Source organism: Glycine soja, chromosome 2 (assembly GCF_004193775.1).
Source record: "Glycine soja cultivar W05 chromosome 2, ASM419377v2, whole genome shotgun sequence".
Lineage (NCBI taxonomy): Eukaryota > Viridiplantae > Streptophyta > Magnoliopsida > Fabales > Fabaceae > Glycine > Glycine soja.
The window spans coordinates 40,875,519-40,902,985 of record NC_041003.1 but is presented as its reverse complement, the minus strand read 5'-3'; the positions used below and the strand labels follow the sequence as shown (position 1 = coordinate 40,902,985).

At 31.2% G+C, this 27,467-nt stretch overlaps 1 protein-coding gene and 2 long non-coding RNA genes across 11 annotated transcripts; 1 reads left to right on the top strand and 2 right to left on the bottom strand.

The window, feature by feature from the left end:
• Positions 1-230: 230 nt before the first annotated feature.
• Positions 231-5,569, bottom strand: LOC114394230. Of its 5 annotated transcripts, none has more exons than XR_003662675.1 (4): positions 3,869-5,569; positions 3,695-3,784; positions 2,683-2,842; positions 231-1,084 (listed from the first exon to the last, which is right to left on the bottom strand). It is a non-coding gene; the product is annotated as an uncharacterized LOC114394230 (long non-coding RNA). The 5 variants fall into 5 exon arrangements; XR_003662676.1 differs by having other exon boundaries at positions 2,738-2,842; positions 3,869-5,567; XR_003662678.1 differs by lacking the exon at positions 231-1,084 and having other exon boundaries at positions 2,427-2,842; positions 3,869-4,203; positions 4,348-5,563.
• A 3,954-nt stretch (positions 5,570-9,523) lies between these two features.
• Positions 9,524-26,504, bottom strand: LOC114394215. Of its 4 annotated transcripts, XR_003662672.1 has the most exons (5): positions 26,416-26,504; positions 25,960-26,292; positions 25,564-25,629; positions 24,921-24,986; positions 24,098-24,261 (listed from the first exon to the last, which is right to left on the bottom strand). It is a non-coding gene; the product is annotated as an uncharacterized LOC114394215 (long non-coding RNA). The 4 variants fall into 4 exon arrangements; XR_003662670.1 differs by lacking the exon at positions 24,098-24,261 and adding an exon at positions 9,524-9,956 and having other exon boundaries at positions 25,960-26,498; XR_003662671.1 differs by lacking the exon at positions 24,098-24,261 and adding an exon at positions 21,695-21,822 and having other exon boundaries at positions 25,960-26,498.
• Positions 18,620-19,859, top strand: LOC114394203. Of its 2 annotated transcripts, XM_028355867.1 has the most exons (4): positions 18,620-18,754; positions 18,879-19,016; positions 19,101-19,176; positions 19,506-19,859. In XM_028355867.1, the coding sequence occupies exons 1-4, from the start codon at positions 18,671-18,673 to the stop codon at positions 19,511-19,513; spliced, it is 306 nt and encodes a 101-aa protein (XP_028211668.1). In that variant the 5' UTR covers positions 18,620-18,670; the 3' UTR covers positions 19,514-19,859. The 2 variants fall into 2 exon arrangements, with proteins under 2 accessions (XP_028211668.1, XP_028211660.1); XM_028355859.1 differs by having other exon boundaries at positions 19,101-19,859.
• Positions 26,505-27,467: the final 963 nt, after the last annotated feature.

Here is a 27,467-nt window from a genome sequence, read left to right as displayed (position 1 = left end):
AATTAAATTAATTAGTGGTTCCGAATGCATGCTTGATATATAGTTGCCACAGCAACTTGGTTCGTGACATAGTTTGAGATGATTTATGTGTGTTTAACCCGGGTGAATATTACCTCTGGTTTGTCAAAATGAAGTATAACGAAATAAGCTGTATAAAAAAATAGGTAACTACAATAAAAAAATAAAAAAAATAAAAACTATTATCACCTTAAGAACAATAAAGGATCTGATTAACCAATCTTAATGACAGAATATTTATATTTTGTTATAAGAAAATACTATTTAAGGGACCATTTTGAAAAATAAAAAATATCTAACAATATCTAGGTCTGGTTCAGATATCATCTGGAGATATGTACATTTCAACTAAGTAAATTACCACCTTCACTCCCAATAAGATAAAAAATGTAGAATGATTTTGACCCCTCTCGTTACTCCCTAGTCTCACAAGGCCAAATATAACACTAGTACATCACTAGCTCGACCAGTCTTTTTTTTTTTTTTTTTCCACAAACACTTTCAGTACATCCTGTTAGTCTGTTATCAAAACGATGTGTATGTCTCCAACCACTCCAGCTTGTGGCCTGTCTTCTAGCTAGGGACGAGGGATGACAAGTTCATTCATCAATCTTACTTCAACATGGATCTCCCTTATCCAACCATATATTCAAGTTAAGATCATTACTTCTAAAAACTAAGCAATCACTCATCAGACACTTCACAAACTTGAGTTGCTACAAAGTATGAACCATGATTTCATATTCTTTATTTTGAGCACAGCCTCTTACTATATTGACATTGAAATGCAAGCCACCAAACTTGATAGTGTGCTATTATAGGGCTTAATGGCATTGTGTAAGGAATTAAAGAATCCTGGCCAAAACTGCAAACTGTGTTATTGTGACATTTGTGCAACTCAGTCCTCATTTTTTAGATGTATGAGAGCTGGGAACTTCACAACGGATTCACTGTCATAATGTGATCAGTTGAAATAGAAGCGTTTGAGTATGCATCTTCTGTATATTCGCATTTTCCCCACCACCAGGTATTATGCTTAACATGTAATCCATCTTTCATTCAGTTTCTGCAGCCAAACACTTAATGTCAAATTTCTTCATTTTGATGGCGTACGTTTGTGTATGAATTGTTGTCATTTTTTTTTTACAAAAGTAAATGTTAATTAAGATATATGCTAAAATATGGCCACATGTCCAGTATGCAAACATGTTAGAATACCTGGATTCAGCTATGTTTAACACAATTCCCACCCACATAACATTCAAAATAGTTCAACCACAAACTAGAATACCAATAACAGTTTTAAATTGTTATTTGCAACTGTAATTGTGGCTGCAACATTTTTTTATCTGTGTGAAGACCACAACTGTGGTAGCATTTGTCTACAAAAAAATTCTACAATTTTGCTAATTGCAATGTAAACCAAAGCCTCAAATTTTAACTTATTGTGAAATAAAGATATGGGCACAAGTAGAGAAATCCAGAAGAAAGGTGCTATGAAAGATACTTTTATGAAAACCACAAGCCATACAACTGATAAATTGAAACAGCAAACATGTGCGTGCACACACAAAGTCTCACCTACAAATAAAGAATGTTATATATATTCAGAGTGTTTAAAAAATTCTCCAAAGCCAAAATCAATGATGAAGAAATAAAAATCATGTGGATGAAAATGTTTGTCAACAAATTTAAATTCTACTACTTATGCCTATAAGTTTTGACATAATGGCTTAAACTTCTAGATATGCCTAGATCATTCACATTTAATTCCTTCCTTTTCTTTTATTCCTCTTTTTCCCTTGTCAATTTCACTTTTCTTTTCTTTTTTTTCCTTCTCTTTTGTTTATAGAAATGCATGTATACTTATTTTATCTTCTACAAGCTACTTTATTATTTATTTCTTTTGGTTTGAACACACCTAAGAACAGAAAAAGAATGACATTAGTGTTTTTTAATTCTCAATTTTTTTTTGTTTTTCTTTAACCTTCAGAAAAGAAGGGAAATATCTAGTCAAAATTGAATATTCAATATTATTTATTATTTAATTAGACCCACTTATTAATTAGTGTTCTTATTTTCCTTTTTTGTCTGACTTAGTAAAGCACATAGAAATTATGACAGTCTTCTTTTACTTATATATTCTTATACCTGGCATTTCTGACCTTCTATAATGTTTGAACTTATAGTGAATAATTTTCAAAAGAAATCAAGACCAATGTGATGTTATAGTGCACACAGACATATCACAACTGCAAGAGTAAACTTCCAAGACTGATAAGATGCCTTATATGATGAATTAAAGGACCCAAATTCAACTAAGATAAAAAAAAATACAAATTTAATGCAACTGCTACAGGCCAAGCTTAAGATTCAAAAACATTAATAGAAAATAAGATGCAAAGCTATAATCCAAATTGGAATAGAAATGTATATTGAGAGTTGTTGGAAACAAATTGGTAGAATAAAATGTTGGACAAACTAATTATGGCACACAATTCAAGCAGTTTGCACAGTATGGCAAGCTAGTTAGTAAAACTAGTAACCACAGTTCACTACCATTAGTATAAGCTTTTAAGTTACACTGTTTTTTACTACCCAAATCTCCATATCAATCGCTGGCATATATTTATTCTTTCACACTCAAATTAAGGCAGTGCATACAGGCATCACAAGTTCACAATCTGCTCAGTGGTGTCATCACCATCATCAGAGGTACCTCAACACTACCATTATTACATTGGCAGGTACTTGCTTCACCTCTCAACACCACCATCCTATGTATGCTAGAGTTGGCATTCCATTTTTTCCCCTTGCAATTAACCTAAAGAAAAGAGATTAATTACAAGAGTTTCAAATTGAACTTTGATTAATAAATAATTTAATCGTTTTTTGTTTGTTTCATCTTTTCCCTAACCTTAAAAGATCATAAAGCATCAACATTGACACTTCCATCATAATTTTGATAGCTGATACAGTGAAAGAACAGAATTCCCTCATACTGTCATTGCCTAGTCCTTAGTGGGCTAATAAACAACACAACAAATATGAAGAATTCTAAAAAAGAAACTTGAGCCTTGAAACATAATTTACCCATCAAATTCAAAGCAAGCATGAATTCTATTCTGCCTAGCTAACTAGCTAGACTGCTTCATTTCTTGGTTACTGATTTTTCAAGTTCATGCATGACAACTAGTTAATAAATCAGCATAATCACTGTTAAACTAAAAGCCTTCTGTTGCAAGACTGTTCAAACTGACTACTTATCTTGTATTTCAGGCAAAAAATGAAACCAAAATATAATTAATTCTATTTCAAGTCAGCAATCAGCATGAATTGAAGATATCATCTTAATTAGTTTCCCTCTCAGGTTTACATTTTTCAATGTTACCACATGATATTGCAACAAAAACAAAACAAATTTCATATTTTTTCAAGTATATGAATGGTGATTTTTTCCACATATGTTATGCACGTGTGCCATAGATATATTTAGCACTAACATGCTACACTTTTCTAGGATAATGATTGTAGCACCCATGAGAGGGCTTCTCAACCATGCTCATGTCACTCAATCACATTTTTTTCTCCTTCCTTTCCTTCTATCCATCTAATTATAAAATAATAATGCCAATCAATTAAACTAAAACTTATACCATACAAAATGGTTAATTACCTGAGTGATTATAGTGCTTCAAGTTCTTCACTGTGCAGTCCTTGGTAACATCTACCAACTTCTGTGCTATGGAATCCAAGTTGCGAAGCACTGAAAAAGAAAATGTTCTCTCAACTAAAAATTATAGGAAATATAGTTAAAGAAAAAACTTTGAATCGAAAAACATGTAATAACCTGTATAAGGAAGATTGTTGCTTGAATTCCCTTCAATCACGGTAGCAAACAAACGCGTATATAACTGCCCAAAGGGAAAGACCAAATCTTGCCATATCTAGCTGCTTAATGAACTCTCCCAAGATTTTCCTTTACCTCAAATGAAGGCTACAAACAAAATGGCATTCAAGGAGACAGATCCAAGATATATGCAACATCTCTCATTCTGACCCTTCAAATTCAACACTTTAAAAATAAATTTAAAACCCATGACTTGTCCTTTTATGCTGGATTATCTGAACCTGATAAGTGCGTGGAGCACAAATTGTGGACCAAAACTGAGGGCGAGAAAAGATCTACACGGTCGACAAGGAGCAGAAGGAGAGAAAGGCAAAGAGAAAAAGAAAAAAGAACAAGGGTTTGGTGAAACTTCATCCAAAAGGAGTTTTTCCGTTAAAGTATGAATAGTGAGAATTGAGAAAGACCGTAAGATGTGGTACCTCGAAAACCTCCATTTGGATTTCGAGTTCAAAACACCATCAAGGAAAGTACCATAAAAAGTCACGCTTTCAGTATTAGATATAGAAATAAATGGAAAAGAAATAGAATAAAACACAAGTAGATAAGAATCAGATTATATGGCACTTGAAACAGCAGAAGATAATGATAAGCAAACACTACATGAATTATATATAATAAATAGATAACTTTGTGCACGCTAACCGCTACCAACTAGAAGAACCAGCAACCTATATATATATATATATATTGCTTAATTTAGTCCTCCATTATTTGTCAAACAGTTAAGCACGCTTAACACAAAAGAATGACCATGTAATACGAGTCGTATCAAGGACTATAATTACATAGATCCTATTAAAAGTGAGTGAATTATTAAAAACAAAGAATGGAATGGAATGAAGTTAAAAGAGAGTTACACTGAGGAGCCGCTGAAGTGGTGAAGCATGTCAGAAAAAAGAGTAAGTTTTGAAGAGATGAGAGGAACACACCAAAAGGAAAAAGGAATGGGAAGCTGACAGATAGAGAAGTGAGCACGCACCCGCAATTGTATGCCCTCATACAATCTCCACTAGTATGTGCTCACTCTCTTCTGTCAGCCTCTCTCTGGTGTGATCCCTCTCTTAGTTTTGTTGTGAGCCTTTGTTAATCATCAACTGCAAACAACCATGTTGACATGCTCTCTCTCTTTTTTCTGAATTCTGATATATGTCTGAACTCTGAAACCTCATAACTTCCCATTTTTGGCAATGTGCTGTCCTCCACCTAGTGATCTTCATCTATATATATGCAGCAAAACCACTCTCACTCAACAAGATTAGGGTTGTTTGATTCCTTGCTTCCTTGCTTTCTGTCTCTATCTCTCATTTCCTTTTCTCTAACCACCACCAACAATTTAGGAAAAAAGAAAGACTTTTTAAGGGTTTTTTTTCTTCTGTTTTATTTTTCACTCAATTATTTTTTTAAAAAGGAAAACTTTTTGACTTCCTGTGCAACTCTACAGTGTAATATACATCTGGGTTTGATTTGATGACTTCCAACCAACACTTAATGCTCTCATAAGGGAATAGATGAGGAAAATGGATTGAAGGAGATAAGTGTTTTCCTTTGGTGCAAATTGGGTGCTTTTTTTCCCACGAATTTGTTAGGTTCCTGTTGTGGAAGAGACAGGAGCGGCAAACAGGACAAAGTAGTACACGGACACAACACGATACCTAAATTAAACCAAATACTTCTACAGTGAAAATAAACGAGCCCACAGAGCACTAAGAAAGTGACGAATATCTATCTCATTGTCCAGATAGAAATTTGCCCACGTGGCAGGACATGATTGGCTTATGGTGTTGACATTGCGTAAGTATATACTACTATCATACTCCATATACTTTGCTAGCTAGTAGTACCTCTAAATTCTTATGTACCAGAAGAATCTTATATCCCCAGCTAAAATGTAAATCTCATTTTGGTGGATTGAAGTAGAAATAAAAAAGAAAGTATAAGAAGAAGAAAAAAAATAGATGGGGAAGGTGATAAATTAAATAGTGATGTAATATGAAAAAAAGGGAAAATATAAATAGAAAGAAAAAGAATAGGCTGAAGTTTATAATTGTTCAAATCATAATATTGATTTATATATCTACCACTTCACTATATCAATGAGAATATTACTATTGAAAGAACAATTCTTCTTGAAGAGGGAGATACATTATTGAGGTCAATTTTATCTGTTGCAAGAAAGTTTTTCTATAGATATATAAAATATAATTTAAATATTCAACACGCTTCAAGGTCTTAACATTTGAGATCTGTATCAAACTTTATTGTTAACAAAAATGATATTAGTATTTTTCTTTTTGTTTTCCACATATATTTTTCTTTGGAGGCTATCCCACTTAAGTCATCATTGGACATTAAATATAGACTGTTTTCCTTCAAAAATTCGAACGTTGTTTATTATGCTATGAAGAAGTATTTCCTTTTGTTAAACTCAGTTTAGTTGTATAATGCTGGTATATTGTTAAGAATATAAGCTTGACGATTTTTAGCCTTTGTTTTGTAGAGGGAAAATAAAACGAAGTGGAAAAAATAGGCGAGAGATAAAAGAAAGTAAGCTCGGTAGAATGAAAATGACAGAAAAGAAATAAAAAAGTGTGATATATTATATTTCTCACTCTATTCATTCATTTATTTTCCTTTTTTCAATTTCTTTCTTATTGTTTTAAAATTAAATATTTTTTTATATTTGATGATCAACAAAACAAATATTTTTTACTTTCATTGTATTTCTTGTCTATTTTCATCTATCATATTCCTTACTTAGAAGAGTGCTAGAAAAATACTCTAACAAATTTTCTTACTCTATTTGATTCTATTTATAAGATTTATTAAATTAGAAGTTAAATTTTATCTTTTTTTATAAGATTCAATTTAAAATGTATCATGCATTAATTATTATTTTAATAAAAATACCCTTAATAATGAATCATTTTTCTAACTTCAATAAATGATACATAGGGAAATGTATTAATGTTTCACGCTCTTTGGTAGTATAACTTTGTCTTGTATAAAGACTATTTTAAAAACTTATTTTGACAATTTAGGTATAAAGCCAATAAAAATTTAGAAAAAACATAATAATGATGAAATAGCTTAAAAGAATTATAACTAATAAAAATATTTTACTAAAATAGAACAAAAGTATGTTTCATTGTTACAGGTAATTTTGAAGAAATGTATAAATTTAAGATAAATTTATTGTTATTAATTACATTAATTAATTTTCTTAATTATGGTGAATGAGTTAATTAAGTCTTATAAAAAAAACGTAGGACCACACCAAGTATCCATAGTCTCCACCAATTTTTGTATGACATTTGTATTTAAGTTTTTAAATTTAAAAAAAAAATACTTGATGCATATCATGTGATGATTAGTAAGGAATCATATGATTTAGGATCACATGATAATTTCTTTTCACTAAAATTTATTAAAAATTATAAAAAAAAGCATCCATAAATATGATAGGAACAAACTAGTACAAAGTTTTGTCATTTCTAATTAATCTAATTAAAAAAGGATATGTAGAAAAATTATGTTAGAAAATGCATTCTTAACATTTCTCTTTCCACTTATTCTTTCTTTTCCACCACATGAACGCTTACATAATTGAGAATACTAATGAATTTGCATATAGAAAGTGGATGGCGGTAGAGTGGGTTCTTTCTTTTCCACCACACAAACGCTTACAAAATTGAGAATACTAATGAATTTGCATATAGAAGGTGAATGGCGATAGAGTGGGTTGTGTGAGTGGTTAAGTGATCCTTGCTTTCTTGGTGATGGTTCAAGATCTTCATACGGAAAAAATAGTATTGTTGATTATATATGATGGTCATAAATGGAGAAACGACTGAGTGTGTCATTTGGGTGCTCAGGATGGAACTGCGTCACAATCATAATACACATATGACCCCTTCTCTCTTTGAAATGTCTATTGACTTTCTCTGCTCCTTCGGAATATCTTTTCTTCTTATTTTTTTAAAGGAACTTATTATTTGATAGCCAAGGCTATGGTGGACAAGTCATTTAATGATTCACGGTGAACAAATTTTATTGATCGTTGGATTCATCTAATTTATATAGTTACAACTTACACTACCAACATTAGATTTATTTCTCATCATCTCAACAACCTTTAGACCTCCATTTGTTGTGTTTTTATTATTCTTTCCTTGACACCGTTTTCTCTTCATCTCCCAACAGCGCCATTGTCTCTATTGCAAAAAAATATTGATACCTCAGCTCTAAAATGCTAAATTAAGGCTATTCCAAGATCAAGAAGTGATACATATGGCTGAAAGTACATTCAACATACTAATCATCAACACAACAACAACCAAAGAAAAATGTAAAAAAAAAAAAACAAAAAACCAAAAGTTGGAGAATTCATTCATAGCTTATTGATTAAAAAAGAGTACTTTCATTGCTTACTCATCTTTCAACATAAATGAATGTTTCAAATTGAACCCTTAGCAACCAAAATCAAGGCTCAAAACCAAACCCAAAACGAATTTATGAAAAAAAATAAACTTTTACAATGGCATTTGAGCAAGAGTTTAATGAACCAACAAAGCAAACACCATTAATCATTTCATCATTGTCATCCATCGCGGATGGAAACCTTGTCTCAACGACACCGTTTTTGCCGTTGTCGTTTACCCTTCGCACGACCAAAAGCCACCAAAGACTCCTCCGTATTTGCTGTTAACATCAAAATATGAGTAATATTATCAATTACAATTAACTATAACAATATTAGCAAGTAATTCGTAACTCATTTATCATAAGATAATTTGTAATAAAAAAATAGTTGATAATTTATAACTAATTTGTAACTAATTATTTTTATATTTTTTTATTAAAGACTAAAAGGTAATTAAAATACAAATTATAGGAACTAAAAAGACAACTTTCAAATTATAGGGATTAGAATAGAATTAAAATATAAATGATAAGGACTAAAAAAACTATTTTTAAATTATAAAAACTAAAAAAAAATTAAAATATAAATTATAGGAACTAAAAAAATTATTTTCAAACTATAAAAACTAAAAAAGTATGAATGGTGAAATTATAGGACCAAATGAATAATTTTACCCAAAAAAATATCTTATTGAAAAACCTTGTTGTCGTAGTTGTAAAATAAAATGTTTAATTAATTCGTTATTTTGGTGACTTGAAGATTTTAGCCCATCTATACTCTATACATAAGCATAACTAGCTCTGTGTTATCCTTGGATTGTAGCAGGTCAAAAACATTAAAACAAGGCAGCATTTGTGATGATATTTTCCTTCTCATTCATTTTTTTTAGTCTTTCAAATTCTAATTTAAACCTGAATTTCATCATTTTACTAATTCTTACTCTCATTAATATCCTCGCCTCTCAGCCCATTCACTTTTATTTTAAGCACACCCCATTACTTAAAAAATATTTTTTTTTTATTATTATGTAAGTCGATCCATCAGTCCTTATAAAATAAAATAAAATGGATTTAAAAAAATAATAAAAGTCAACCTATTCCTCCCTTATTTTGCAGCTAGTGGGAAACGGAAGAGTCAACCCACTATACTACCATTACATCAGAGCATTCAAAATATGGAGTATGAATAGACATTGAACAATCTTTTATGTCAGCAATAAAATGCAACTTACATTACTTTTGGCTTTATTATTTGTTTTCCGTTTAAAATCATCGACTACCATTATCATATCCACTAATTCATCTCTGGAAGTCCCCGTTAAGTCAACTTATAGAATTATCCATGGCGTCAACTTGCTTACATAATTAATAACTCACTGCACTAAAAAAAAAATCCCTTACACCCCCATTGACAAATTGCTTCATTCGTCTATTGTGCACCACTTAATTCACTTTGGCCTTCAATTGGGATCCAAGCATCGAGTCTTTGACATGTTTGATTGCTGTACCAATATGGCAGACATGCCCTCTATGGAAGAAAACAAACCCTTTTTGAGAAATGCATGTTGAATTGGTGGAGGACTAGCTAGAGAGATCTGGGTACAATGTACTACAAAATAAAATATTATAAGCCAATTATTCACAACGTACGGCGACGCCTCATCTCTTACATACACCATAAATAATAATAAAGAAATTATATGAAAAAGCATATATTCAGTGCTTCGAGAATTAGTCATCAGCTTTGGTGAACTATGTCTTAGCGGGACGAAGCCTGAGAAAACTCTGGTGAAAACCCGCAATGATACTGACCTACAAATTAGGTTCAAAAAAAAATTATATTATAAATAGAGAAAAGATAGAAATATGAAATAAAATATTTATTGCCACAGACAAAGATAAAAAAATAATTATAAATAAAATTTATTTAGAATATATTGCCATGAAATTATTTGCCTTTGCAAAGATGTCTTCCACTAAACATAGGGTCTAATGTCTTCCAACACCTCCCAGCTAATTAACTTTGCTCTATTTATAAAAGTTGTGAATCAAACCACACCCTTCCCACTTTTGCTTAAGAGGGGAGAGCCCTTACTGTTTATGTCAACTAAACATGGTATTACTATTCAATTATAGACTATTATGTGTGATGAGATTATTATTTACCATATGTAGTAATGATTTAAAAGTCATATTTAGTGTTATTTTTAATTAATTAACAATATAAAAAATTTACAGTGAAAAAGTAAGAAAATTAAACTCATAAATAAGATTGAAAATTAGTCCATGCACTGGCTAACAATTTAAAGATTATTATATTTTCATTCAATCATAAATAAATATATATAAAAATTTGTTAACTTCTAAATAAATATCTAAAAAGTTAAAGTGTAATTTTTTTATACTAACGTGTGTGTATATATAAATATATGAAATTTTAAACTCATTATTACTCATAAGTAATTATGTTCGTATAGTATAAGGTTTTTTATACTAAGATTTTTTATGCCCATATAGTGATTATGTTCGTACACTGTCCTGATCACTCACACAATCATACTAGATTTGCTAAAATAATGTGATATTGCAGTTTCTTAATTCTTTGCGTGACATAGTGCATTGATATGTTGTTTATTATGGAGTGGTCGGGCCGGATGGGATGGTTCTTTAATGGGTTTATAGCCACATATTAATCACAGTGGATGGAGAGGGCTGAATGCAAATTCCACACAAGAATGAAGAGACAGAAAAGTTCTAAATGTGTGTTACGAAGTCAACTCCCACTTTCCAATTTGAATTTAAAAAAAAGTTCATATTTTAAGAGACAAATATGAGTTGTAATGATTGTAATATACTTCTTTGAATTAATAAATGTTGGACATTTTAGTGTAATTGATCTCTTTATTATGTTAAAATAAGAGTGCATGCTTGTTTTAATGTAATAACGATATGCTCGGTTTAGGCAAATTTTGGAAGTTACATGAAAGTTACTAAAACTTCCATCAACGGTTGGAAGTTACATGGAAGTTACTAAAATTTCCATCAACGGCAATTTTTAAAAAGAAATAACTTCCATCAACCACCAAAAATCACATTTTCTTTGATCATAAATAATCATTCTGGTTCAGAAAGCATAACGGGTGAAAAAACATACAAGACCAAAACAAAACTCTTGAATTATAATCTTCTGATTTTATCTGATTGAACAATTTTGGTTGAACCCTGAAATTTGATTCAATCTGAAAGTGTTATACACGACTTCAAATTTATCCAGTATCATCTCAATTTTCAAATTAACCAACAAAAGATTGAATCAAATCTTTCGAGATGACGAACGATAGTTCGAAGATGACAAGCAAGTTTGCGAAGTTGGACAAGTTTAAAGGGCAGGATTTCAGAAGATGGCAGAAGAAGATGCATTTTCTCTTGACAACATTGAATGTGGTGTATGTGCTGAGTACACCGATGCCGGTGTATATGAAAGACGAAACTCTGGATCAAACAAGGAAGCGTTCGAAATGGGAGAACGACGATTACATTCGTCGTGGACACATTCTGAACGATATGTCTGACTCTCTCTTTGATATTTATCAAAATGTTGAGTCTGCTAAGGAATTATGGAACTCTCTTGAATCCAAGTATATGGCAGAAGATGCCTCAAGTAACAAATTCTTAGTTAGTAATTTCTTTAATTACAAAATGATTGATTTGAGGCCTGTTATGGAACAATATAATGAACTGCTGTGGATTTTGGGTCAGTTTACTCAACATGATTTGAAAATGGATGAATCCAATGCAGTTTCATCTATAATTGATAAACTGCCTTCTTCTTGGAAAGACTTCAAGCATAACTTGAAACATAAGAAGGAAGAGTTGACTCTGGTTCAACTCGGTAGTCATTTCATGATTGAGGAGTCGCTGAGGGCTCAGGAAATTGACAAAGTCAATGATAAAAACGTAGCAGGTTCCTCTTCCGTTAATATGGTAGAGGAAAGTGGAACAATTAAGCAAAATTACAATGCTAAAGGTAACAAACGAAAATTTCAAGGAAATAAGAACAAAGGTCCAAACAAACAAACAAAATTGTCATGTTGGAAGTGTGGGAAACCTGGTCATTTAAAGAGGGATTGTTGGGTGTTCAAAGGAAAGAACAAGGCTGGTCCAAGTGGGTCTAATGATCCTGAAAAGCAACAAGGTCAGATTGTAGTGAATAATTTTAATTCGAATACGAATTCAAATTATGTATCACTAATATCTGATGCATTCTATGTGCAGGATGATGATGTCGCTTGGTGGTTTGATTCGGGAGCAACAAGCCATGTGTGCAAAGATCGTCGTTGGTTCAAGGAATTTAGACCAATCGATGATGACTCTATTGTGAAGATGGGCAATGTTGCAACTGAACCAATCCTAGGATTAGGTTGTGTGAATTTAGTTTTTACTTCCGGAAAAAGTTTGTATTTGGATAATGTCTTATTTGTACCTGGTATTCGTAAGAATTTATTGTCTGGTATGGTTTTAAATAATTGTGGTTTCAAGCAAGTACTTGAAAGTGACAAGTACATCTTGTCAAGACATGGTTCGTTTGTTGGATTTGGTTATCGTTGTAATGAAATGTTTAAATTAAACATTGATGTTCCTTTTGTTCATGAATCTGTTTGTATGGCCTCGTGTAGTTCTATAACTAATATGACAAAATCAGAAATTTGACATGCTAGATTAGGACATGTTCATTACAAAAGATTAAAAGATATGTCAAAAACAAGTATGATTCCTCCTTTTGAAAAATGCAAAACTTGCATGTTGACCAAGATCACTAGGAAACCTTTTAAGGATGTTAAAAGTGAGACTAAAGTCTTAGACCTTATTCATAGTGATTTGTGTGATTTGCATGCTACTCCATCATTAGGTCATAAAAAATATCTTGTTACTTTTATTGATGATGCATCAAGGTATTGTTATGTATATTTATTAAATACAAAAGATGAAGCTCTTGATAAATTTAAAATTTATAAGTAAGAGGTAGAACTTCATCAAAATGGGCTAATCAAAACTCTTCGTACGGATAGGGGTGGTGAGTATTATGATCCGGTTTATTTTCAATCTACTGGAATAATACATCAAACTACAGCTCCCTATACACCACAACAGAATGGTGTAGCCGAAAGGAAGAATAGAACCTTGAAAGAAATAATGAATTCCATGTTATCCTATTCGGGTTTATGTGAAGGATTTTGGGGTGAGGCTATGTTGACAGCCTGTTACTTGTTTAACCGAATTCCTAACAAAAGGAATAAGGTTACCCCATATGAACTTTGGCACAAAAAGACACCAAATTTGAGTTATCTCAAAATTTGGGGATGTAGGGCTGTAGTCAGGCTTACAGAACCTAAAAGGAAAACCATAGGTGAAAAAGGTATAGATTGCATATTTATTGGATATGCTGAACATTCTAAAGCATATAGATTCTATGTGCTAGAATCTAATGATTCTGTTGCTATGAACTCGGTTATAGAGTCACGGGATGCTATCTTTGATGAACAAAGGTTTACATCTATACCTAGGCCAAAGGACATGAATTCCATGTTGAAAGTCTCAGTTAATATTGAGGATATACCTTTAACTAGTACTGAAACTAGAAAGAGTACGAGAGTAAGAAAGGCTAAGTCATTTGGTGATGACTTTCAACTCTATTTGGTTGAAGGGTCAAGGAATGATATTGAATTTCAATATCAATATTGCCTTAATGTTGAGGAAGACCCAAAGACTTTTAGTGAAGCAATGGCTTCAAGGGATGTTGTATTCTGAAAAGAAGCAATCCAAAGTGAGATGGATTCCATCATGCAAAATAATACCTGGAAATTGGTTGACTTACCTCCTGGATGTAAGCCATTAGGATGTAAGATGATCTTTAGGAGAAAGATGAAAGTGGATGGTACTGTTGACAAGTACAAAGCCAGATTGGTTATCCAAGGCTTTAGGCAAAATGAGGGTATTGATTTTTTCGATACATATGCTCTTGTTGCTAGGATATCCACTATTAGACTGTTGTTAGCACTTGCTGTTATCCACAATCTGGTGATTCACCAAATGGATGTGAAAACTGCATTCTTAAATGGTGAATTGGATGAAGAGATATACATGAAACAACCTGAAGGGTTTGTTATGCCAGGAAATGAAAATAAGGTGTGTAAACTGATGAAATCTCTTTATGGCTTGAAACAAGCGCCTAAACAATGACATCAAAAATTTGATGAGGTTGTGTTGTCTAGTGGTTTTGTTCTAAACCAAGCAGATAAATGTCTATACAGCAAGTTTGATACTCATGGCAAAGGAGTTATCATTTGTCTGTATGTAGACGACATGTTGATCTTTGGTACCGACCAAGATCAAGTTGATGAAACTAAGGCATTTTTGTCTTCTAAGTTTGATATGAAAGATATGGGGGAGGCGGATGTGATCTTAGGAATAAAGATCAAACGTGGAAACAATGGCATTTCCATCTCTCAATCACATTATATTGAGTAGATATTGGAGAAATTTAATTTTAAAGATTGTTCTCCGGTAAGTACTCCCATTGATCCTAACCTGAAGCTATTACCTAATAAAGGTGTAGCAGTGTCTCAACTTGAATACTCAAGGGCGATAGGATCACTCATGTATGCAATGATTAGTACTAGGCCTGATATAGCTTATGCTGTTGCTAAACTTAGTAGGTTTACAAGTAATCCCAGTTCTCATCATTGGCAAGCTATGAATAGAGTATTCAAGTACTTAAAGGGAACCATTGACTATGGTTTGACATATACTGGATTTCCTTCGGTTATTGAAGGTTACTCTGATGCAAGTTGGATAACCAATATGGAAGATTATTCATCCACAAGTGGTTGGGTATTCCTCCTTGGAGGAGGTGCTATCTCTTGGGCATCCAAGAAACAGACCTGCATTACAAATTCAACAATGGAATCTGAATTTGTAGCTTCAACAGCATATGGTAAAGAAGCTGAGTGGCTAAGAAATCTGATCTATGAGATTCCATTGTGGCCCAAACCTATACCTCCCATGTCTATCAGGTGCGATAGTCAGGCTACTTTGGCTAAGGCATATAGTCAAGTGTATAATGGGAAGTATAGACACTTGGGTGTTAGACACAACATGGTTCGGGAGTTAATCATGCATGGTGTGATATCAGTGGAGTTTGTGAGAACTCAGCATAATTTGGCCGATCATTTAACCAAAGGGTTAAGTAGAGATCTCGTGAAAAGGTCGGCTGTGAGATTAGGATTAAAGTCAATCTGAAATCTCTTATGTTAAGATACCCAATTCCCATCTAATATGACATTAGGTGCTGAATTCAATGTGAAAAGCTTAACATGTAGAGATTGGAACACATCATCAAAAGTATCCCAAAAGGTATGTGTTCGGTTCTGTAAGTTAAGGAGGTTGGAGTATAACTCCTCAATGGTTCTTTTGAAAAATTGCATTTGCAAGTGCAAGAAAGAAAAGAACTACCTATATAAGCATGAAGTTTAGCCGCTTCAAGAAGCTGGGACTTGGCTTTGATATGCTTATGAAGGATAGGGACACAGGCTAGTAAACTAGTGTCGAGCAAGAGTAATGTTATAAACTATTGTGCAGATTATCTTCATGTATTCATTATGAATAAAAATGGTTCAATCCTTAGTGACACCCTGATATTCAAATATTTGAAACGTGTAATTTGCTAAGATGAAATTCAATCGTCACGATATTTCATCTATGCAATAGTTTGTGGTATGTTATGACTTTGGTGATTTGATCGGTAATTACACTAAAATGGGGAGGTTTGTTGGACATTTTAGTGTAATTGATCTCTTTATTATGTTAAAATAAGAGTGCACGCTTGTTTTAATGTAATAACGAGATGCTCGGTTTAGACAAATTTTGGAAGTTACATGGAAGTTACTAAAACTTCCATCAACGGTTGGAAGTTACATGGAAGTTACTAAAACTTCCATCAACGACAATTTTTAAAAAGAAATAACTTCCATCAACTGCCAAAAACCACCTTTTCTTTGATCATAAATAATCATCCTGGTTCAGAAAGCATAACGGGTGACAAAACATATAAGACCAAAACAAAACTCTTGAATTATAATCTTCTGATTTTATCCGATTGAACAATTTTGGTTGAACCCTGAAATTTGATTTAATCTGAAAGTGTTATACACGACTTCAGATTTATCCAGTATCATCTCAATTTTCAAATTAACCAACAATAAATACTATGCCAATCTCAAATATAACAAAAAAAAATCACATTAATTAAAAAAATTTATTAACTACATTTAATTGTAATAATTTTAAATAAAAAGTAATTCTTTTTTTCAACTTACCCTTTATTAGAATTTAGGAGTAAATAAGAATGGACAAATAATCAATTTTATTAACAATTTAGTCCCTATATTATGAAAATGATCAATTTAATTTATAATTGTGTAAATTTACTGACAATTTAATTCTATCGTCAAGTTTCATTTGTTAACGTTAAGTACCTATGTAACATGTGAAAGACATGTCAAATTCACATGATAGAAGTGACCTCCATGTGTTGGGCCAAGCATGTGTAGATCAAATTGTCAATTCATATGTGAACGTTTTTATCCTTTAAGTTGCCACAAAATTGATCATTCATTTATCCTCTTTCATTTTTACCTTTTTGTAGGAGATAGAGGTTGAATTGTGGTTGTTAAGCATGATTTGCTTCTTCGTGCCCTTGCATTGTTAGTGGCCAATGGTGATGACATGGTGGAAGACAGTGACACTTGATTTCTGGGTGTTGTTAGAACATGATTTCTCCTTATGCGGTGAAGACGAAAGAAAACTTCATAAGGTAAAGTTTTTTTTTTTTTTTTGGGTGTTTTCCCTTCCATGTGTGAATGATGATGAACAAGTGTGATAGTGAGGATGTTGTTGATGGTGTGTTTGATATAGTGACAATTTACCCAATAAACAATATTAAAAAATTAGTTCAAGTTACAACCTACTAACAAAAATACATAATAAATAAAAAATAAAAAATTAACAATAAAAAGCTATCCCATGTTATGTACGAATGTGTCGAGAGGTGTTTTCATTGAAGTCTACCTCAGAATCGGCAAATGGTCGAATATTTAAATCAAATGAAAATTGATCTAGCGGGATAATTAAGAATAATGTTGAGATCAATAACGAAATTTTCTTTTGCATTGATATTTAAATCTAGCAATATAGGATGCATTTCATTAGTATTTTGAAGTTGAAGGTTGGGCAAATTGTGCATTCAAATCTATATCAAGTAATGAAATACTATGTTTTGAAGCCATCTTGGTAAAGATGTGACTTTCAATTAAAGAAGCTAAATATACAGTGGAACTATTGGGCAGATTGAAAGCTTCAGGGAAGCACAAATATCTTCAAATAAAATTTTGACAGAAATGTTTTAGAGTCAATTCCAATTTTGTTCTATGAGAGTAAATTTCAATCCCAATTTAGATGCAACAATTAGGTTCCGATTAAAATTTTGGCGGTCATTTTTTTTTCCAATTAATTAGATAAAGTGAAAAGGGTTCATAAGTTTGTATAAAAATTTGTTATTATCAATGAAAATTATATGTAATGAGAATAAATGAATAGAAGTACTATTTAATTAGAGAAGAAAGAGTATATTAAAAAAATACTAATTTTTTTATAAAATTTAATAAATTAATTATTTTTCTTAATATTTATGTAACAATTTTAAACGACTTATATTTTATAGATGGGATGGAGTATTATCTTGATTTTTGTGTCCAAAGTTTATGAAAATTAAACATTATTAAGAAGATGATCAAAATATTAATATTTTAGTTATTTTAAATATATATATTAGGTTATTTTTTATTTATATGAATGAAGTATAAAATAATTTTTTATTAATATAAAATTTGATAGATAGATTTCCATAGAACGATGACGGCTACTTGCGACAGTTGCAGCATCCTTCCAGGAACAATGGAGGCACGAACACATTTCTGGGAATGGGTGAGTGAGACTGAGAGTGATGGGAAGTGAGGATGGGTGGGGTGGGGAGGGGAAAGGTTTAAGGGCAGTTTAGAGAATTTGAATCTTTTTAGAAAAGGTTTTGGTGAACTTAGTATATAGGGAAGTGAGAATAGGAAGACCCCATAAAGTTTTGGGCTAAAAATGTTTTCTCTGAACGGTAAAGCCCAGACCAGCCCAGTTTTGGTTTGTCCATACATGCTGTGATTGCAACTTGCAACGCAGGTTTTAGTCTATTCTCTAATCTCTCGCTTCACAATTCACATGGCTCTGGAAGCTTACGCAGCAGCAAACCCTGACAAAATCCACACAGATGTCCTCACCAAAGCTAGGGATTCTTGTTACAAGGTCTCTCTCTGTTCTCCTTTTAATGCAAATATTTTTTCTGTGTGATTTATGCCTTTCTCTCTCTCTCTCTCTCTCTCTCTCTTTTTTCTTCATATGTTGAATTGTTTTATGTTTGTTGAACTAGGCTCGTGATGCGTTCTATGCCTGCCTGGAGAAGGAATCGGACAAGAAGCCCACAGAGATTGCATCTGTGGGTTTGTTATACCCATTAGAATGCAAAGAGTGCAGGAATGAATATGTCAAACAGTGCCGATCTTCTTGGGTAACATAACCCCTTCTTCAATTTCGATTTTGTGTTGGTAAAAATTTATGCTTTTCTTAATTGGGTGTGTTAATATTGTTCCAGGTGAAACATTTCGATAGGCAATACTGCCAGAACAAGAGGGTTCAGAGACTTTTGGATGACAAAGGGTCCCGGAGAGGTCCGTTGACGCTCCCACAGCCTTACACTTTCAAACCCATTGCTTGAATTTTATCAATAATTCCATGTAGAAATAGTAGTAATAATGGGTCACAATGCTGATTCCCCTTATAGCTTAAGCATGACTCTTTGCTGTACATTCTCTATGTGTTGTCTACTTTGAGTTCTTACTAGTTACTATTTCATGTTGTGTTGAATGATTTTTCATTTATTTTTAATATCACACTGCAATTAGAATAAATATCTGTCTCTAGGAAGTTACAAGTTGTGGTGCCATGTGCACTTGAGTGGAGAATACCCTCATTAGGTTGAGTTTATTCATGTTGGCAGGGGTGTAAACTATAAGGATCTTCTTGGCCCCTGTTGAAGATGGGAGATCACATCATGGTATTTCTTTGGGTGGATGTGAATGTGAAGTACTTATCTATAAGTCAGTTGCTAAAAGAAGTTCTATAATGCTTTTTTCTTGTTTTCCATTATTTTCAGTTCTTGTGGGATGTTCTAGCTCTTGGTTTTGACTATTCGCAATGTAATTGTACACGCTTTGACAATTTTATAGTTCCCTCCAATTGGCATTGTGTTGTAAAAGATTGTAGCAACTGAGTACTGAACATGTTTGGTATCTACGCATTAGTCAGAACTCAAAGGAATATATGAAATGGCCCACATGGTTTAGTTTTTTTAGCAGCATAGTTCAAAGTCACTTCTTGCTTTAACTAACATACACTTTAAATGGTAAATGGTGGCCCTAAGGCTGTGTTTGTTTTGAAGGATGAAAATAATATACAAGAAAAATTTTGTACTTTACTTAAAAAATTTATCTTCTACTTCCATCTTCTTTATTTCCATCCTCTAAACCAAACACACCCTAAGGAACCTTTTGTACAGGTGGTTCATATGCATTAGCTTTGTGTGTTATTTTGGTTTTGATCAAAATGCTAGTTAGTATTTAATAAAAAGGAGGCAATCTTGAAGTTAAAAATAATAATATATGGATTAATTAGTTTCAGGATTTCCAGTCTTGCATTTTCATCTCTCCTTTCTTCATAATTTCTGTTTATAAAAATATCATGTATGACAAAAATGATCAGCCCACATCGTTAAGATGAATATATGGTCTTACAAGAAAGATGGAATTTGTAACTACTATATATGAGAAAAGATTGATATAACACCTATTGAGAAAAAGATGACAAAAAATGATTAAAGTATAAAGAAGGCTACAAGAGATGTCAATTAGAAGAGTAGGCTGTATGATTTTTAGTCCTTTGAAAAGGATAAGAGGATAACTAAAAATGACATTGAAAGACATTGTTGAGAGATCTCAGGCTAAATAATATTCTTGAAACTTTAACCTTCTCAAATAATGTCATATGATCCATGTGTGTGACCTTATATGGTGTTATAAGATGTATGTGATCTTATATAGTGTGATTAGGCTCTGATGTTCTTAGGTTGAAAAAATATTTGTGATTGAGAATGACATTTTAAAATTAGGTTCACAAGAATTGATACTTTTTTAATGGTGAAAATATATTATTTTGGTGTAAAAAGTAGTACACTAACATAAAATCATATATAATCAAGGTGGGTAAATTTTTAAATTAAAATTAAATGATCATATACTATAAGGAAGAAAATCAAGAATGGAAGACTAAATAATAATGCATAAGTAATCCTTTGCAAATTAACATCAAGCTTATTTGAATAAATACTTTCGTTGGAAAAAATTTATAAAATAAAAAATTGAAACAAAAGGTTAAAACTAGTTCTTTGTCACCCATTTGCACAGTTTTAGATCGGCTATCCACCGTATCATTCTCATTAGTTTGCATTAGTCTGCCTAATAGGTTAAATGGATGACACATCTGGCTGGTTCACTGGTTTTCATTAATTCAACATGATTAGAACTAAGGTCACTTGACCAGTACTACTAATACTTTTTAACTTTTAAAATGAATATCAATGTTAAATTTAGAGAGCTTGTTGGTTTACAGAATTTTGTAAGAGGACTGAAATTTTCCAAACAATACTCAATTTGCGAACTTGCGATGTAACTAACAGTTGGGAATGAGCAAAGTGTATCATTAAATATGTTCGTAAGGCTAAGCCTGGGCTTGGGCTTGGGCTTGATTTAGTCATTTTGAAATGGCAACGAGAGGTCCGATAAAATTTCATATAAATGCAACTCAAGTTTCACACAAGACACAATGTATACTTGTATTGGCTATTTTGGTGGATATCTCCAACTAGAATTTTTATATTTTTTTTATAATGTTTGTTGTTAATTCATTAGTTTTTTTGTTAATACGAGGTATTTGAACCCATAATTTTTTCTCTTCAATTATCAAGTCAACCTTATAATTTGATGTAGATTCGAATAATATTTTTATTTTTATATAAAAGTTAAACAAATAAATAATAATTGAACACTTATATAAGTATAAAAAAAACAATTATATATGAACTGTTAATATTATAACTTATTTAAAATTATATTACTATTTAAAAAAAAGTTAGGTTTCATCATAAAAAAGTCTCAGCATTCTTCTGTATAAAACTTTGACATAGTAAACATGGAGGGAGAAGGGATGATCTCTGGTTGGTATATCTGTATCTTCTCCTGTTGCTGAAAAATAGTATGATACTGTGAAAAAAGAATAATTTTTATTAAAGAAAAATTTAGCTAGTTCTCTAGAGTGTTGGTCAAGAAATTAAAAAGTGGAAAAAGAAAATTATGGAAAAGAGTACTAAACACGTCATCATTACCAATGCAATTCCACCGTCATTGTTGATAAAAAAAATATTTATTAATTCCTTAATAACTAGTACTATCTTTAGGATATTCTTTAATAAGACCATTTATCAAAAATCACCATAATTAACTGTAAAATTTATTAATTGTATTTGATAAAAAAAATCATTAACTTTGACAATATAATGTAACTCAAACATATAATGACATAAAAGGATCTGTGTAACGTGCAACCCACTCTCAAATATCAAATTACCAAATTATTATTTATTATAAGTCCGTGTTTCCCACGCTAATCAAACTTTGGGGATATCATTTCTCCGATTCCATTACTCTTCAGAACCCGATTGGTTAGTTGTTGCCCATTAATTCCAGTTTGTTTTCGTGTTTTACTTATGTATCTACCAACTGCTTATTTGTGTTTTCTTCATCAAACCCTTCGTCACTAAAAAAACTAAACAATTATTCCGGTCATGAACTTTATTGCTAAGAAAATTTTATCAAATCATTTTATAACTTAATTTTAATATATTGTATTGTTGGTGTTTTTATTATTCATTCAATCTCACGTTGACATATTATTTTAAAAAATTGTTAAATTCATTTTAAAAAATGATTACATTATTCGGTGCTTGAATTTTTTTATATTGAAAATGCATTAAAAGTGAACTCATTTATTATTGCATAAGCTAATAAGAAATCTTATTTGAGATGTCAAAGGCCTTCAACACATTGATATATTTTGGTTGTATGGGAAATTTTCCATTAAGTCTTAATAGCATTCTTTAGGGCAAAACTGCACACGATAATAATCAAAGATGGTAACACATAAAAATACAAAATAAAGAAAATAATAAAACACAAAAATAATTTAGTGGTTCGAAACCATTTTCTTACACTCACAAAAACAAGTAATATTCACCATCTTAAATAAAAATTATTAAGTTTAATAACCCATTCCAAGTTACATATCACCCTACAAATTTGAGTATTTCACTCCTAACTTCTAAGTTAGAATGAGTGAAAATCAACCCCAATCAAAGAAAATTATCTCACCACAACTTATCACAAACACACATTATTGTTGTTGTTGAATTTTAAAAGTGACTTTTGTGTTGAATAAATTTTTTTGTCATAAATTTGTTTCATAACTTAATTTTATAATAAAAATATTTAAATATAAATTTTATCACTTTAAAATTAATTTTAACCATAATTAATTTTGGCAACACCCATTAAAACACAATGAGCTGATTTAGATCAGCATTTCTAGCATTACCAACCTACACTTGTCTGATTAATCCTCCAATATAATCAAGTGCAGCTTATGTAGAATTAGGAAGTTATAAGATGAGGCACTAAGTTATAAACACCATTACCTAACTAAGCATGCTCTTAAAATATCAAAATATCCAATTGATAAACAACACAATTTGAGAACGGTATTATTGGCTTGAGTTTTCTATATTTTTTTAATTGAAGATAAGATGAGAGACTTTTTACTTGATACTTCCGTCTGTCATAGCGGTGATACAAACTTTGCTTTATTGAAAAAAATAAAATAAAGGCCATCACTTTTACATTATCTCAAAAGTTATTAAATTAAATGACGATAATAAAGTTTAACTTTATAATGTTATATAAATACAAATTATTCAAATCTTTCGTCTCTAATTTAATTAATTTTTTTTACAGAAAAAAATGTAAGGATCATTGATTTAATTAATAAAAAGTATGATAATCTATTAATAATTGATACATAACCTAATTCGTGACGTGGCCACGTTTTGATTCCCTTTCTTTCGAAAAAACCAAACATAAAAATATATAAAATGTACATAAAACAATCCATCCTCCATGACATAACGATGAAACATAACGAAGCATTGTATCAATTAAAGCTGCCAATTCTTAATTCAAAAAAAAAAAAGAAGCTGCCAATCCTTTTGCAAAAAAGAAGTTCGTTTGATCCGCGATTACTCTCTAATTATTAAATATAAGACGTTGACTCAAATAAAATTATAGTATATTAATGCCTTCAAAAGTAGTTCAAGGTAAACGAAAAAAAAAGGTTAAAATTTTTATTACTAGACAATACTATATTTTTAGACGAGAGAAAATAAAAGAAAAGAAAAATAATAATTTTAAAAAGAAAATATTTTTATTTTTATTTTCTTTTGAATTAAATAAGATAAAACATTAGATTGTTTTGCTTCCTCTTAACCAAAAGAAATGAGATAGAGGGATGGGAAACTCCGAAATTTGTGATTGGATTGGTTGAAGCACTTTAGCAAAATCCACGTGATTTGCTAAGTTTGATGAAGGGGTTCCCTGTGTGACACGTGGCAAGAGAAATAGGCATGAGGCACAGACCCTTTTATTTGAAAAACACAAGGCATACCTAAATTGATAACTTTGAATAATGAATTCATGAGATTAAATGAATTACTTATTACTTGCTAGAAACATGATATCAGATCACGAAATCATTCATCGGTTAAAAACAATTATTGTTTTAAGATTTTACACATATGTAGAGTAACACTCACTGATCAGTGTATAGAATCTAGTTATGTATAGATATTGTTTTAAAATTTTGACCATCTATATTCTGTTCGATGAACAGTGTATGCACAGTAACTCACTGAACATCCAGCTAACTTCAATTTTGTAAAGTTGTATAGATATTATTCATGAAAAACATTAATTATATCATCGTTTTATTTAATTTTCAACTTTTTTGTTTCCTTCAATTGAAATAATATATCAAGAGACAATGAAAAAGTGAAATATACTAATTCATTGAAATAAAAATTAAATAAATGAGGAAATATCAGTATGAAAAACATAATAATAATTTGAAAATTACTTTTCACAAAATACATATTATCACATGAAATTATTATGATACTTGTACTTCTTTTTATTCATATTTCTATCCCTAATCTTTTATTTATTAAAAAAATAGTAGATAAAAAGGGGAATCTGACCTTGACTTGGAGCTGTAGGAACCTCACATAATCAATGATCTCATCCAGCATGGAGGCCTTGTCAGTCTGTCAATCCAGGAGCCAACACAATGAACACATATTTTAATTAACAAGGGAAATTGTATTTGTTTGTGCATTTTTAATTTTATATTTTATATTTTTTTATAGTAAAGTGAGATAGATATTGAATACGATGGTTTATATGATAAAAAAGACTGAGAAAAGATTGTACTATAAAGAGATAGTGCATGACTGATATACTCTTTTTTACTAAGGATTGATCCAATACAATTCTGTAGGGTGCAATGGTGCATAGTAATACTATATTATGTGTTGTGCCTAAACTGTCCCCTCAGTCTTATAAGAACAATTCTACAAATCCCACTTGTTTGAAGGACCAAATTAACCTTAGCGGTTTCCAGTTTTACATTACGGAAAGATATAATGGGAATGATGTACGAGGGTATTGCTGTACTACACTACATACCAAAACTACAGCGTTGGAAAGTGCTTATTTATTTATTAATTCATGACCGATGATCGAGTTATGAATAAGAGTCATAAGTTTAATCTTTAAATTACAATTAAGATTAGTCTAATTAATGAACAGAAGACACAACATGATTGAGGAATGATTGTTAACCTTGTTGGCATTCGTAACAAGTTCTTGCAGGGCCTTCATTCGCTCTGCGATTCTCTCCCTCCGTAACTGCCACACACAACAATATTCCAGAGAAACGTTAGACAATGACCAAATTGCTTCTTGACATCCATCAAATCAAACGTAAAAAGATATGTAGTAGAAAAAACAAAGCGATTATGTCCTATTAATTACGACGGTTCCACATATATATTTTTCTTCTTCTAATTAATTTAACAAAAATGAAAAGAGAATTGTGTCAGCCACGGACGGACGATCACATTTTCTCTGAAAAATGTACGTATAGAAAAGTATGTCGTTACAAGGAATAAGACGTACACTTGAAATTACTGATCCAATTCCAAACACGTATTTACGAACTGAGAAAGAGAAACGTACCCTTTCGGCGATGCTGTGTGGGTCCGTAGCTTGTCCCCTCCCGGCTCTAACCCTCTGCTTCGGCTGACCCGAACCGCCACCGTTAGCCTGAGCCGAAGCTCCAAAACTCCGTTCCTTGAATTTCAAAAAATCAAAATCACAATTATTATTGTTGTTGTAATTAACAGAAAAGAACTACATGAGGCTGAGGCTGTTGTTGAAAATGGTGAGTTTGGTTAGAGGGTTGGAGAGATCCAGAGAAGCCGTGGTAGAGAGCTTGAACGGAAGCTGCGGCTGATTACTACTAGTATTGTTGTTGTTGTTGAATAGAGAGTTGCATTTCTCTGCTACAAGCTGCTTGCATGAGATATGATATGATCGATGATGAGAGCAGAGAAAGAATATTGTATTTGTGTGGAGCGTTTAAACTTTAAAGAACAGCAGTTCAAGAAAAAGAACTTTGCGTTTTAATATCACCTCGCTCTATATGCTTTTCTGTTCTTTCTTAGAATACCTCGAGATTAAGATTAAGGTATACTTCTTCTTCTTCTTCTTCTTTATGTTTTAACCTTTCTTCTATGTTTTAATATCACCTCGCTCTATAAATATCTGTATTTTTTTAATTTTAAAATTTTATAATTCTCTTCAAAGATAAGATTTTAATAAATAATCAATATAATATTATAAGAGAATTGGTTATATTTTAATGGTAACATAAATAATAGTAATTTTTAAACTAAAAAAAGACCAAAATTGGTTCATATGTTACATCTTTATTAATTTGTTTCCGTGTTTAAATAAGTAAATATGTTTTAGTTCATTAAAGAATAATTAGTTTTTAGTTTTTCAAATTTAAAAGTGATATTTTTATTCTTATAATCTGAAGAAAAAAATTAATCTTTTTGTTTCAAACGAAATTTTCAAATGTAATCAGAATTAACATTTTTAAAGAAAAACAAACATGTGATGAGGTATTTAAAAATAAAAATACAAAATCAAAGTGAATTGTTTCGTAAGAAATTTGTAGTATTCCGTTGGTTAGTCACATAATTAAGTGAAATCTTTAACAGCGTTTGAGTAAAGGGATTAAAACAAGTCTTTCAAACTACAAAGATTAAAAAATAATTTTAAATTTGAACACTAAATAAATATTTTATTTTAAATTAAGAAACTAAAAACATATTTAAATTTTTTTATTTTTAAATTTATCATCTTTGTTTGGACATAGCTCTATATACATAGCTCTATAACTAGAATATACGTATATTCTAGTTATTTTTTTAGTTGAGATGCTTTAAATTATATCGTGCAATTTATAAAATTGATCATTTACGAGTTCATATTAACACTCTATAAAGTTCAAATACTTACGTATAGCAAATGGATATATAATTTGTAAAAAAAAAAAAAAGATATATAAGAATCTAATCTCTTGTTTCAAATCATACATTTTCCCCCCTCACGGAATTATTTTATTCACTCCCACAAGGCATATACTTTATGGCTGTGAACGTAATATCAATTGAAAG